The sequence below is a fragment of the Parasteatoda tepidariorum genome, chromosome 7 (assembly GCF_043381705.1).
Source record: "Parasteatoda tepidariorum isolate YZ-2023 chromosome 7, CAS_Ptep_4.0, whole genome shotgun sequence".
NCBI classification, from domain to species: domain Eukaryota; kingdom Metazoa; phylum Arthropoda; class Arachnida; order Araneae; family Theridiidae; genus Parasteatoda; species Parasteatoda tepidariorum.
Genome location: NC_092210.1, coordinates 89,547,515 through 89,562,735, shown reverse-complemented (window position 1 = coordinate 89,562,735; position 15,221 = coordinate 89,547,515). Strand labels below are relative to the sequence as shown.

The window sequence follows — 15,221 nt, the reverse complement described above, 5'->3', positions numbered from 1 at the left end:
TTGTAAGCTTAAAGTTTGTTACCTAAAGCGCCACTGATTAGAGGGACTATATTTTTCAACAGGATAATGCCTTCATACACGTTTCTGGGAACTCAAAACTTTGATTTAAAGCTAATCCTTTAAATTTAATGGCGGTGAGGAAAGTCCTGATCTTAATACAATCGAAAACTTATGGGGACTTCTAGCAGGAGAAGTTTTATAAAAATGGCAGACGATATCAATGCAAACAAGATCTTCGCTATCATAGATGTTGAGGAAAAAATTTCCATTGACAGTTCAAGAGATCTTTCAGGATCTATGACTGGGATGGTCATTGACAGTTCAAGAGATCTTTCAGGATCTATGACTGGGATAGTCATTGACAGTTCCAGAGATCTTTCAGGATCTATGACTGGGATGGTCATTGACAGTAAATAATGCACCCCACTATTTTGCTATAATGCTCCCCACTTCGCTGTACGAAGGACAAGAAATACTCTATATACACGTAGAAAAATAGGAGTTTATAAAGGTGCTGTGCGATGGTCAAGGAGCATCCTATATATACATGGAAAATAAAAGTGGGGTCTTAAATGGTAGGGTCTATGAGGAATGTACACATACCTAGTTTAAACTGCAGCAGAGCTCTTCTGTTTCCGCAACCACCTTCTGGGAAAATGAGAAGTTGTTCAAAATCCTTCTTGGATGTGACACGAGAGAGAATGTCTCTGGAAATCTGCCGTCTAGAATCGGGATTGTTGCTTTTTATGTACAATGGCTGCATGTAGTTCACTAGTGCTGTAGAAATACATTCACATTAAGACATAATCACAGAATCAAAGAATATACACTGCTGTAAGAAATGAAGAGATTTTGCAGACCTGGTCGATTATCTCTAGAACTACTGGACCGATTTTAATGACATGTGCATAGAGTGATACAATACAAAACAAATAACCATTCAACAATTGTAATACACAATCGTGATCGTGCGTAACACTCGTTGGAGTAGGAAGGTATGAATAAACAAAGAAATGGGTTAATAGGGAGTAGGGTGCCCTCTTACAGATATGCAGGCCTTGCACCGTGATTTCATACTTCAAATGAGGCAGTTTGTCATTTCCTCATACCTTCCGACTCCAACGAGTGTTACGCATGCGTGTGTATTACAATTTTTGAATGGTTATTTGTTTTGTATTGTAACAATGTATGTACATATCATTGAAATCGGTCCAGTAGTTCTAGAGATAATCGACCAGGTCTGCAAATTCTCTTAATTTCTTACAGCAGTATAGAAAGCAGAAGTCCAGCTCTTAGAATACTTAACTAACTCGGAGAACTGCTCGGATCGATATGTTATAACAGAAAAACAACTTACAGGGTGAACAACATACTCGGATTTAACAGAGCATCGATATGCATTAAGATCCAGCGCATGCGCATAAGAAGCAACGTGGCTGTCAGGAGGTACGTAACCAGTGAACTGGTTGTTTGGCAACTCCACACGTAGGGTTGGGTATAGTTTGTGTAAGGAAAGAATTCCCCTAGCCATTCGTCTGGACCCATGGCGAGACTATGGTAACGAGATATAACTATTTCAAGAGGGGTACGAGGTCATTGTTTAGGATAGGTTTGGGCTTGGATCGGAGTTAGAAAGGGGTTGTTTTTTTTCGGTTCACTGTGTTAGCTGAAAACTGAGATAGGCTCAGTAGGCCTTGGCCCTCTTTGGGCTGTCACGCCACTGAGTTTAGTTTAATTCTATGATATTCTTTATCACACCACCTTTTAAGAAAAGTTGTAATCTAAATTGGTGAATAAACTTAGGAACCGTTTAAAAATTATTAATTTTTGGAGCAAATGACAATATTCCATTATAAATTACATCTATAGAGATTCATTAAATGGTTAAGAATGAAAAGACCAGCTTCATTTTCAATGTGATGCATGTACAAATTATATTTTATGTATTAGCCTGTTTGGTCATCGAAAGTATTAAATTACAGGTGTGCTCACGCCAAACTTTTTATAACAGTATAACCATAATTTTAAATGTGATTAAAAAATGATTGCTAAGCAAAATTATTTATGTTTACTAATTAATCTTAACAGAATCATAAGGAAGATCATCACGCTTTTTGTTGTTGTTGTTGTCGTCGGCCATTAAGGCAGAAAGCGTGAAATTCTTCTTGTTTTTCAGTGGCGCCATCTATGGCCAAGAATTCGACCTCTCCACACCCGTTTTATAGGGCGGACCCATTCGCACATCCATTTATTCAGCCACAGATTGTAATTTTGATAACCTGAACCAGAGAACGATCAATCTTCATATCAGTACCCCTAAAGGTATAATTTGTTATGGGAACATGGATGCCTTTGTGAACCGACAAATTTTAACTCGCATCAGTCACCATTTACTGCTCAGGGAATCTTCACCTGCTGGATTCGAACTCCCATTCTCACGAACGTGAATCCAGGGTCCTACCAACCATTCTATCCTGGCCCAGAATTCAATTTTAATACATATATTTTAAGTGGATTTTCGTAAAAAAAATTATTTTCTGCCACGAAACAATTATTTATCGGGGTTGTTGTGGGAAGTATGGCTATATTACAAAGAAACCAAAACATACTTACTTCCAAAAAAAGGGGCATTTTCAGTGGCGTCTGTGGCAACCATACTAGGACATCCAAGCGCAATGACGACCACCGTGTCCAGGAAGGAGGAATGAGGCATGACTAAGAGGATGGGAGCTTCTTCCCTTGATGCCCTCTGACCTTTATGTGGTATCCAGTACCAGCCACCAATCACGAACATGAAGCGTGCGAGACCAACGATGAAAGGTTTAGCCCNACCCAAATTGATGGTATATTCCTAAGTGACCATCAAATAGTGACCATCAAATGATGTTGAACCATCATGAAACACACTAAAACCAACATAAACCATCAAAATATTTTGATGGGACCATCAAGAATTTTGACTTGGGAGGAATGGAATTTTGAGGGGGAAAAACGGTTCTTGTCCAACCTAATTTTAAAATTTTGTTTCTTCTCTAACCTTGACATTTCTTTTTCTCAGAATCAGTCTTCAGGCACACAAACCGGTTTCCTCTCCTCGATCTTCCTTTACGGACGGCCACTAAGGGGATTATTATTCATTATGCACTAATTGTAATTCATTATGTACTATCTAACCAAATCTAAGATCACAAAAAAAAACTTGTAATCCTGCTTTCATGATATTTGTTAAAAATGTAAAGTAAAGCTAAAAATGCAGATGCAATAAAAGGGAATACAATATTTCGAGTTCTTTTAAAAAGGTAAATATGTAAATAAAACTATTTGGGAGAATCATCAACCTACGCTGCGATCGGAAAAGGAATAAAATAAAAAAGTCCCCTTGTTTCATGAAAACAAAATAGTTCATTACGAAGAAAAACCAGTGTTTTGCAAAAATGTAAAGCATTTGCAATCGTGTTTATAGCCTCTTAAAAATGTGCAAATATTGAAAATTATGTCTTAATTTTGGTGAAAAAATCTTGCGATATCCGTGATTTAAAAAATTGTATTAACTTTTCCATTCAAGTTATCAAAAGTCCAGATAATTTTTATGCAGCAAAATGGCAGATACAGTTTATAATTCGAGTTTTTTTTTTCTCTCAAGCGTATGGCGCTTAAATTTAAGTCTTTCTTTTATTTTCTGAGGCGGAAGGAGGTTCGAAAGACAATTTTAAAAGAGCTCACCGTCTCCATCCACTTATAGGGTCTAGGCCAATTTTTTGATTTTCTGTCAAGCCATGAAGGGTGCAAAGACCAGTCAACCATGCAGCGGCTAATACAACAGCCATGAGCAACAGTCGAATTGGCAACAGTGTCAGCGACAAGAAACACACCTGTAACATTTAGAAACAACAATCATGGAAAATTATTTCTTGAGAGGATTATTTATCTACTAATTTCATATTACTGCTAATTATTTAATTTAATTTTTATATCTACTAATTATTTATCTACTTCCGATCACTGTATTACCTCATCATGTCATGTGATAAAAGTTGCTTCATGATACATTGTTAATTTGTCGTCTTATAAAGTAATGGTGGGGCCGGGATAGCCTTGTTGGTATGGCACTGGACTCATGTCAAAGATGTCGTGGGTTCGATCCCTGCCGGTCGAAGACTCCCCGAGTAGTAAATGGTGGCTGATGCACGTTAAATCTGTCGAGTCACAAAATTCTCCATGTTCCCATAACAAAAATCATACCTCTCAAGGGATAATGGTCCAAGAGTTTCCCTATCTTCTGGATTGGGTTCAAAATGACAAGGCTACGGAGTTGAACACTAGTAGCCGTAAGCTCAAAAACTGGGTTGACCGTTCAACGAGGGATATAAAATATAAGGGAATGATGAGTCGCGATGGATCAGGGAATGCCCTGGTTCGAATCCCAGCGATGGCTGGTTGATACGAATTCCGCACCGAGCGCAGAGCTCACGTGAAATATCCTCAGTAGTAGACGGATCATGGGTTAGAATCCCTCTGCCGTGAGGCTAACTATGAGAGGATCACGAGATCCACGTAATGCAAATGCTGGTGTCATTAGAATCTCTTATCAATTAAGCCAATACACGATATTTCATGGTTTTAAAAGTTGGATTCCTCGATTTCGAAGACGATTTTTCAAAGTACCCTATTGAGGTTGGCAAAGTGCACTGTTGTAAAAATCAGTTTAATGTTGAATTATAATATGGTTTAAATTTACTGCCATCTCATTGTTATATTGAACCAAGTTTCCGAAATAGATTTTACATTTTACTACCACCGTTGAACAGCCGACCCAATTTTTGGGGTTACGACTACTAATGTTCAACTCCGTAGCTTTGTAATTTTGAACCCAATCCAGAAGATATTGTGAGCTCCTGGATCAAGTATTGCGAGAAATTTGCCTTTTTGGAGGACTATTTGATGGAACTAACGCGCGTTTTCGTTACCTGGAAAGGAAGACCACGAAAACCTCTCACGGTGGATCCGTCTACCACTGCGGAATTCCTATCGACCAGTCATCACTGATATTCGAACCCGGGTCAACTCATTTGAAGGCGAATGCTCTATCCTCTGAGCCACCGCGACTTTCTGAAAAAGATTAACCTTAATATGGAGTAAACATGTTAAGATTAACCTGAATATGGAGTATCATGTGAAGTAGTAGTTTAGTTTAGTAGTAGCTAATATCATTTAACTTAGCACTATATTAAGGCTAGCCACATCACTCTTTCTGTACAGTGTTGAACTATAATACGGTTCAAGCTTGCTATAACCTTCATAAAATGTTAAATTGAGCCAATTTTCAGTTCAGTTTGATTTATTAAGATTACGATGATATGGCTCAACTTAGCACAGTGTTAAGTTTAAAAAAGTTCGCTTTAAAAAAAGAAACAAATAAATTTTGAGCATTAATATGACTTACATTTTCTACAACCTTATTGCTAAATTGATCCAAGTTTGCATTTAAGTTTAACCTCAATATAGAGTAAATATGTTATGTAGGAAAGATAATATTGTTCAACTTAGTGCCATATTATGGTATCAAAATGCACTCTCTGAAAAATCAATTCAATGTCGAACCTATAATAGGGTGCAAATGTGTTGCAACCATAATGTTAAATGGAATCAAGTTCCTTTCAAGCTTACAGATAAACATGCATTAAATACGCTAATATTGTTCAACTTAGCATCATATTAAATTGGCAGCAAATTTAAACATTTTGTTTCCATACACCCTAAAATTTCTTAAGGTAGAGTGTATAGTATAAAATTTTTATGAGCTTAAAATTCAGCTATAATTCAAGAACTAGGACTGGACGATGCTAAAATGTTGTCATCGTGACGTATCGTCAAGCTGAGATAGCGATATTTTGGTGCGTCACGATGTTTCGGTACATTAATGTTTAATATTTAGTACTGCGCAAATTCGCAATTAGTAAGTTGCATTCTTTTTAAAATAAACAATGCATTTTTTTATAATTATTTGTCAATATTTAAAGACGTGGCTGTATGAAAAATAGCTGTTAGAAAACATTAAACGGCAGGATTGATTGTAAAAAAAAAAAAAAATTCAACAGGATTCCTTCAATACTTCGCTTTCTCAATCACATTCGGATTCATCATGTCAGCAAAACTGTGAGTCACGATGTAAAAAAAAAATCGGGGAAAGATAACGATTATTGCCACAGTCATCACTGCATACTTACGAACGAAAAAGATGTTCGCGCGAGCTCGCAGACATCGATGTACTATCGGGAACAATGCTCAACATCGCACGTGTAGACATCGATGTAAACGATACATCGGAAAATGTCATACAATCCAAACATCGTATCGGCGATGATTCACATAATCGATATTTTCCGATGCATCGATTTATCACTCAATCCTATCAAGAACCATATAAGGCTTGTTGAGTAGATATACAGAATATGAATTTAAGAATAAATATAATTACTTTAAACATTTGGTTGTACGAAAGTTTCTGTTGCAATGAGAAGGGATTTAATATTTCGGCAGTGTAGGGTGCCATTTCTGCAATCAGCAATCTTCTTTTTTCTTCCATTGTAACATCTGCAATGTGCATCAACAATACTTAGTGTCGAGAAATATGAATAGAATACATTTTTTTTAAGAATACTAGGCAGCCAATCCCCGTCAATAATTCCCACTCATATTGTCCATTTACCCTCAGGAAATCAAAAAACAAGACCGAGTCGCGCATAAAATCCTCCTTTTTAAAATCCACACCGCTAAGGAGGTGGACCGGGCTGGCTGCACTGGGGAAACATTTGTTGCTGTTCATACTTCATGCACTTTATGTGACCACTATTGAATCTAGTGAACGCGGTCTGATCGTCTCTATTACCTTTGAATGAATATTTTGTTGATACGAGTAATATATATGTTCTTAACTAACCTAAATGTAATTAATTATATAATTTATCAACAAATTAACCTAAGAAAATACAAACTGTGTGACTCAACAAGTAATAAGTGAGAAATAATTTAACCTTTTAATGACACTTCAAATCTCTCATAACATTCATTCATCCTCAACTTTCGTTATCAAGGTTTGGTATTACTTTTGGCTAAACGCGAACTGATAAAATAAATATTGCGAGAAAGATATATTTTATTCTTTATAACAATGGAAAAATGGTCCTTATTTTAAGCAAAAGAAAATGAATTAAAATTGCTAAAAAGTCTTGGAAATTGCAGCAATTTTTGATCAAATTAGATTTAAAAAAATAAAAAATAGTGCGTGGAGTCCCTCCCCGCGGAAGAAGTTAAACTTCGCAACCTGCGAAGTTAATTGTCGAAGGATCAGCAGTCCTAATCAACGACTCTTTTTCCTGCCCCGCTCCCTTCCGTGCTCTATAATCACGGTAATATTGTGCATTTTTCCCTCGTGGACCTCTTGAACCAGTGAAAGTGCTTGTGGTTGCCTCATCGTTCGCCCTGGAAAATGTATTTGTATCAATAATGTATGTAAATGCTTCATAATGTAATTTCAGAAGAGAAACATTCAATTGATATTCAGAAGAGACGTACCTTGACATAACCTTAAATACGTCGCTTTGTCCGTGGGATTGTTTTCACTCATTTTTTTACAATTGTTATCCACTAAATTTGAAAATAAAAAAAAAACTACCCTATTAACTTATATGTGTTTCAAAACAAACTCAAAAAATATTTATAGAAAAACAATACTTTTATTATTTTTATGGTAGTTAGAACGAAAACAATATGGAAATGAATGAGGGAAAACTGGATCCTACCACGTGATTTCCCGGCCAATAAAAATGTAGCGTTAAACGTTTAACGCAACCTTGTTGGAAGTCGCATAAGAAGTATATCACTTCAAATAAAAAAAAGCTAAATAAAAATGATCCTTTCAACTGACTGTAGATCGACCCACATTGTTTATTTTTAATGCAAGTTTAACAGATTCTCAAACTAATAGTCAAATTTAAAATTTCTTTTATTCCGTCGTACTCCTTATGCTCCCTTTACACTATACTCCCTATATACTACTCCCTACATACTATATACTCCCTATATACTATATACTCCCAACATACTATTTAGAGTCGCCTATATGGTCCCCCCCGGGGGTCTATTTAACAAAAGCGTGGGGGTCGATCCGAATCGGAAGGGTCGATTGGGGGTCGAAGAAAAAACAGTTCTTAATACGCAAATCTCACATACCTAATTGAGTATGTAAAATTTGCGAATTTTTTTATAATTGACTTAATATCAGTTTCTTTATAGGACATAAATTAATAAACGTATATTTTATTCGGGTAAAGCAAGTATTTACGTACCAGCGCGCAGTGGCACGAACTCTGCACTTCTGGTTTATAAGTCATATGTGCTCTTGTCCAAATGTCACGTGTGACGAGCATTGACGTTACAAACGCAAATATCATACGCAGTTTCAGCTATCTTTGCAAACTGTGAACAGTGTTGAATATTTGCAGTGTCATTATTAAAACTTTCATAGTTTTGGATAATTAGTTATTGTTTCGATGACAGATAAGATGTAACAACTATCGAAGCTCGAACAATACTGTTAGGCTTCCAAGTAAAATTAAATTTATTTAGATCTTCATTGCTACGTAAGGATTATCGGTATTTTTCAAGTCTGCAACAATTAGAAATAAAAGAAAAAGACTTGGAAATATATACAGGTCATCTTCAAAAATTGAGCGCCGATTTTAAACTGCGCTTTGTTGATTTGGAAAACATTGACATCCCTCATTGGATTATTGCTCCATTTTCTGCTCAAATTGAAAACATGGACATCAACCTGCAAGATGAGCTTGCTGAATTATTATCGGATCTTGAAGCGAAGACGCTTTTTAATAATTTAACAATAAGCAAATTTTGGACAATTATAAATATAATGCAATAATATGTAAAACTTTGCGAAATGGCTCAGCCATTTATGCCAGTATTTCCAAGTTCCTATACGGTAGAAGCCGGCTTCAGTCACGTAAATTCAATTTTAACCAAGTACAAAAATAAATTGAATGTGGAGTTTCGAGGGGATTTAAGATTAAAATTGACTAATTTTGAACCCAATGTAGGAAACCTTGCAAGAAAAAAAAAAAAAACCAACAACAAAAACACCAGGCACACCCATCTTATTGATTAAGAAGTAATAAATCTGTAGTTACTTTACATATTATTTCTACTTATTTATAATTACTTATTATTTAATAAATACTTAAATTTAATAAGTATTATATTTAAATTTCAACATTATTATATTTTTCATAAAACTATTGCTACACAATGTACTATTACTTTAATAAATGTTTAAAATCATAAAATAAATGTACAAACACAGTATCTAATAGAGTTTTATTTTAATTAACAGAAAATTACTTTTATGGAGGTCGATGGAGATTTCAAAAAATTATATAGGGGTCGATGATCAAAAAAATTTGGGAACCAAGTACTATTTACTCCCTACATACTATATATTTCCTACATACTATATACTCCCTTTCTGCACACTTTTGTCGTTTCAATTTGGTTATAATTTTTGTGTAGCAAAAAAATTTGGAAAAGAATCACTTAAAAACGCAATAACTTTCGAATAAATTGTAATTTCGAAATTTTAAAAAATAAATAAGTAAAAAACCAAAAAGAAACTCATTTATTTCGTGGGGAAAATTTCCAACTGAGGTCGCTTCATGAATTGAAAAGCCCTATTCGATAAGATAAATCAACACAAATAAAAACCCTGATTCAGCACTTCCTAGAAAAACATAATTCTCTCGTGACTATTGAAAATCCCTTTTATAAACAGTTTTTGATACATTTCGTACTAACTCACCTCATTAAAAAATTCGTACGGATTACCTATTCCAACGAAACAGCCAAAAACAATTAAAACTTATCTTATCCTTCTCTTGAAATTATTAAATGGGTCTCTGTAGGGAACCACGGGTGAATATACAGAAATAAAAATTTTAAATATACGACTTTTTTTAAAAAATTTGATAATTCAGTTACTATTCGCCCGATTTCGTCCAAGTTTTGCATTTTACCATAAGAAATTGCTCTTTAAAATGATGTAAAAAAAATCAGCGTGTCTTAGAATTCAAAACTTTTTCGGTTTTTACTAAATAAAATAATAAATGAATATTTTAAATTATTTCTTGCATTCAATTTTCTAATGCGAATTTTATAATAACGTGCAAAACTTTTTCAATTCGTTTAAATAGTGCAGAAGAAATGAACGTAAAAAGTTAAATAAATATTTTAGGGGTTTCGCACTTTCGAAAACTCTCCTCGTGAAACTATTTTGACATTAATTGAAAATACTTGCTAAACCTCGGTAACGAAATTATACTTATTTATTAATTATTTTTGTTACTTTTACAATTAATTTTCTACAGCTGAGCTGACTAACATAAATTTAAAGTACTTGCTAAACATCGGTAAAAAAGTTTGATTTATTTATTAATTATTTTTACAATTAATTTTCGACGGCGGACTAACATTACTTGAAAGTACTTGCTAAACATCGGCAAAGAAGTTTGATTTATTTAAAAATTGTTTTAGTTACTTTTACAATTAATTTTCTACAGCGGACTAACATTAATTGAAAGTTCTTGCTAAAGGTCGGTAAAGAAATTTTATTTATTTATTAATTATTTTTTTATTTGTGCAATTAATATTCTACAGTGGATTAACATTAATTTAAAGTACTTGTTAAACCTTGGAAAAGAAGTTTTATTTTTTCATTAATTATTTTTACAATTAATTTTCTACAGAGGACTAACATTAATTGAAAGTACTAGTTAAAGAAGTTTTATTTACTATTAATTATTTTTTTAATTTGTACAATTATTTTATACAGCGGATTAACATGAGAGGACAGAAAACGGAATAAGGGAACGAAATACTTAATTAATATTTTTCCTGTTCTATCATTAATGGGCGCTACTATAAAATGAGCAACACAGCTACAAACATTTTGATTCGATTTATTTACTTAAAATTTAACAATAGTTAGGTAAACGCATATTTTACGTTGCACACAAGAATTCCTTTTTTCGTTTCCTTTTAATATTTTTTTTAAAGAAAATTTTCTTTAAAGTTATTGTTTATACTTTATCTAAGTTCATAAATCTTATAAAAAGAAGAAGGAAAAGCAGTGCGTTAACGTAAGCCAAGTTAGACGTATACGTGAATAAAATACGCGCAGATAAATTTTTAATAAAAATTATGAAAAATGAAGCTCTCTTGAATCGACGCGTATGAAAAACGCTCTATTTTGAAGAAGAAAAAGAAAAAAAAAAGAAAGAAAAAGTCAATGCAATTTTAAAAGTTGGCGAAGAAGCGTCGTTTTACTTCTTCATCCATATGCGCATCAGCGCCAAAATGCGTCGTTTCTTTCTTCTTTAAAATAAGTTGTAGATTTCTGTTTGTGAACGTTTATATTTTAAATTTTTGAGCAGTTTTCTTATAAAAATTATGAAAAATAAATAACATATATAANTTTTTACAATTAATTTTCTACAGCGGACTAACATTACTTAAAAGTACTTGCTAAACATCGGTAAAGAAGTTTGATTTATTTATTAATTATTTTTGCAATTAATTTTCTACAGCGGACTAACATTACTTAAAAGTACTTGCTAAACATCGGTAAAGAAGTTTGATTTATTTATAAATTGTTTTAGTTATTTTCACAATTAATTTTCTACAGCGGACTAACATTAATTGAAAGTTCTTGCTAAAGGTCGGTAAAGAAATTTTATTTTTTCATTAATTGTTTTTACAATTAATTTTCTACAGAGCACTAACATTAATTGAAAGTACTAGTTAAAGAAGTTTTATTTACTTATTAATTAGTTTTTTTTAAATTTGTACAATTATTTTATACCGCGAGCTAACATGAGAGGACAGAAAACGGAATAAGGGAACGAAATACTTAATTAATACTTTCCTGTTCTATCATTAATGGGCGCTACTATGAAATGGGCAACACAGCTACAAACATTTTCATTCGATTTATTTACTTAAAATTTAAGAATAGTTAGGTAAACGCATATTTTACGTTACACACAAGAATTTCTTTTTTCGTTTCCCTCTAATATTTTTTTTAAAGAAAATTTTCTTTAAAGTTATTGTTTATATTTTATCTAAGTTCATAAATCTTATAAAAAGAAGAAGGAAAAGCAGTGCGTTAACGTAAGCCAAGTTAGACGTATACGTGAATAAAATACGCGCAGATAAATTTTTAATAAAAATTATGAAAAATGAAGCTCTCTTGAATCGACGCGTATGAAAAACGCTCTATTTTGAAGAAGAAAAAGAAAAAAAAAAGAAAGAAAAAGTCAATGCAATTTTAAAAGTTGGCGAAGAAGCGTCGTTTTACTTCTTCATCCATATGCGCATCAGCGCCAAAATGCGTCGTTTCTTTCTTCTTTAAAATAAGTTGTAGATTTCTGTTTGTGAACGTTTATATTTTAAATTTTTCAGCAGTTTTCTTATAAAAATTATGAAAAATAAATAACAAATAATAATTATTTTTGATAAATTATTTCCTACCTGTTTTGACGCTCATAATTATTTCCCGGACGGAATATTTTTTCCTCTGTGACTATTCAACAAACGGTTCATAAATAATCCCTAATTACGCGGAGTCGATCAAAGAAGGAAAACAAACCTTTTCGGCCGCCAAAACGGACAAGGTCATCAGTTTTTAGTTGTTGGCTTCTCTCCTCTAGACGACGAATTACGAAACACCGATTTCAAAGTTATATTTTGTGAAGATAAAATGTTTAAGATTTGCTTAACTCTTCATTTGCCTTAAAGAGCAATGACTTATTGGCCTTGAAAAGTGATTCATATTTCATTGACTTTTAAATTGGTCAATATTAAACATTTAATGATCAAACATTTTTATTTTTATTTGATTTCTAATCTACATCACTGACCCGACCATCTCCCGCGAATAAATTCTCGCTCTAATATATATCTATATATGCATTCAAAATGTCGAGAATACATGAAAAAATTACAGAATAATTAAAAAAGAGAAAATTATTAAAAATAATAAAAAAAAAAACCGAAAAAAGATATAATCTCTTCTTCAGCTCACACGATTATTTCCTCAAAAAAGAGTGCTTTCCAATATGGTGTCAATATAGTCAAAGCAAAATATATCAATACTATAGTGTGAGAAGCACTTAAAAATATATCACTTAAAAAAAAATAATAATAATAATTTTCTTTTTCTCTTTTCATTATTCGGTAATTTTTCCCCTTGATTAACATTTTGAACGTATTTTATGAGTCCTATATTCTTGCAGCTTATTCCCAGTAAATAAAACTTATTGATTTTCTTATATTTCTCTTTTGTATTTATTTATAGTGATACATTTATTTGTGGGTGGTATGTATATCTTTGTAGCAAGAAATGAAATAAAAAATACTTTGAAGGACCAAGGAGCTCGAAATTCACTACATATGACGAATCATAATCGATGTCAATCACCGCAAATGTGGAATTAAAATAATCAAAACCAGTTTATTTGCTGGGAAAAAGTAAGTAGTTGCTAAGTCTGATTCGCCTGATTTCCTTTCTCACTAAAACGTCAATCTGAAACTCCTTTAAATATACAGACCACTTATCACTAGTAAAAATAAATCAAGAGTGGAAATTTGTTTTGAATAACTTCTCACATAACTAAAATAAATGATTTTAAATTCTAGTATTTTCATCTCAGCTTCACAAAGAAAGCTCAAACTTTGAAACAAATTTAAGATTTTGAAAACGAAAATATGTTTCAGAAATCCTAAACATATTTGTAAGCCCGCACCAGATAAATCAGTATTTAAAATATAAAAAGCTATACTTCCAATTTTTAAACTTAAAGTACAATTTTGGTTAAGTTGCTAATTATCTTATGTTTGGTTTACCTTTACAAAGTTCTTCTTTCTTTTTGGACATTCAATTTTTCAAAACTTTTAGTTGGGATTATATTTAAAGTATTTTGTGTCTACATTTAAAAAATAGTTTTATTAGTTAAAATCGAGTGTTAGTCAATTTTAATGTTTTCATTTTTATTTTTATTTGAGACTACTGTTTCTTTTTATGGGAACTTGCTAATTTGTTTTATTGTATGCAGGGACTAATATATTTTATTTTATCACCGTCGAGGAGCAGCCGACCCAATTTAGGGTTTAGGACTGCTAATGTTTAACTCCGTAGCCTTGGTATTCTGAACCCAATCCAGAAGACTAGGGAACTCCTGGATTAAGTAATGGGAGAAAGTTGCCAACGTGGAGGACTTTTTGATGGAACTAACTCGCATTTTCGTTACATGGAGAGGAAAACCACGAAGACCTCCCACGGTGAGCTTGACGCCAAGGGGACTATAAACAAAGTTTCATATTTTACGTCAGCACTGTGGTCAGCCGGGTGCGGATCAATCCGCCATCGGTTGGATTCGAACCCAGTTCATCTCATTGAAAGGCGAGCTCTCTATCCCCTGAGCCACCATTCAAGGGACTAATACAGGGGACTTCTCTTTTTTAAAGCAACACGCTATTGACAGTTCGCATCCTCAAGTATATTATTTTCTGACATCCCCTACGTACTTAAGCATTGCGCGTTATCAGTGTTGATCATTAAAAAGCAGTTTAATTTAAATTCTAAAACCGAGTATATTGCTTTAAAATGTCTAGACATCGCCTGTAATTTATTTGTTTGTTTATTGAAATTTTATAACCAGAGATCATTCAGATTACGGGCAATTATATACTTAAGTTTTGTTCCGTTTCGGTCTTCAGAACTTGGGTTAATTAAAACCGAAGGAAGGATATTTTCTAGTTCAATCATAGATACTAGTTTGAAGCGTCTTTTTTTTATTTTAACTCAAGTATAAATGCTTATTTTAGTATTTTTTTTTAAACATTTAAATGTATGATGTATTGTATACATTTAACAGAATGAATTCAAAACTTAAAAACCCTTTGAATTTTATTAGTTTACTATTACTGTTTTTTAAAATCATTATAATTAAAAATGCTTTATGTGACACGTTAAAAAAAGCAATGCAACCATACATTTGTTTAATTTTCTTATGAGAATTAAAAATAAAAATCGTTTTAATTGAAATAATTATTCGTAGCATTTATTATAAATTTGATACTATATAGAGTCTAGTGAC

The 15,221-nt window shown here is 32.8% G+C and overlaps 1 protein-coding gene across 1 annotated transcript in view; it reads right to left on the bottom strand.

Annotated features, from left to right (window-relative positions):
• Positions 1-12,734, bottom strand: part of LOC107440702 (lysophosphatidylcholine acyltransferase) — a 35,428-nt gene extending 22,694 nt beyond the window's left edge. Inside the window, exons 1-5 of the mRNA XM_071182929.1 lie at positions 12,595-12,734; positions 6,479-6,594; positions 3,722-3,872; positions 2,614-2,829; positions 604-777 (exon numbers count right to left, since the gene is read on the bottom strand). Coding sequence (XP_071039030.1) covers positions 604-777; positions 2,614-2,829; positions 3,722-3,872; positions 6,479-6,594; positions 12,595-12,610 — 673 coding nt within the window. The 5' untranslated portion in view covers positions 12,611-12,734. The remainder of the gene's footprint in view (positions 1-603; positions 778-2,613; positions 2,830-3,721; positions 3,873-6,478; positions 6,595-12,594) is intronic.
• Positions 12,735-15,221: the final 2,487 nt, after the last annotated feature.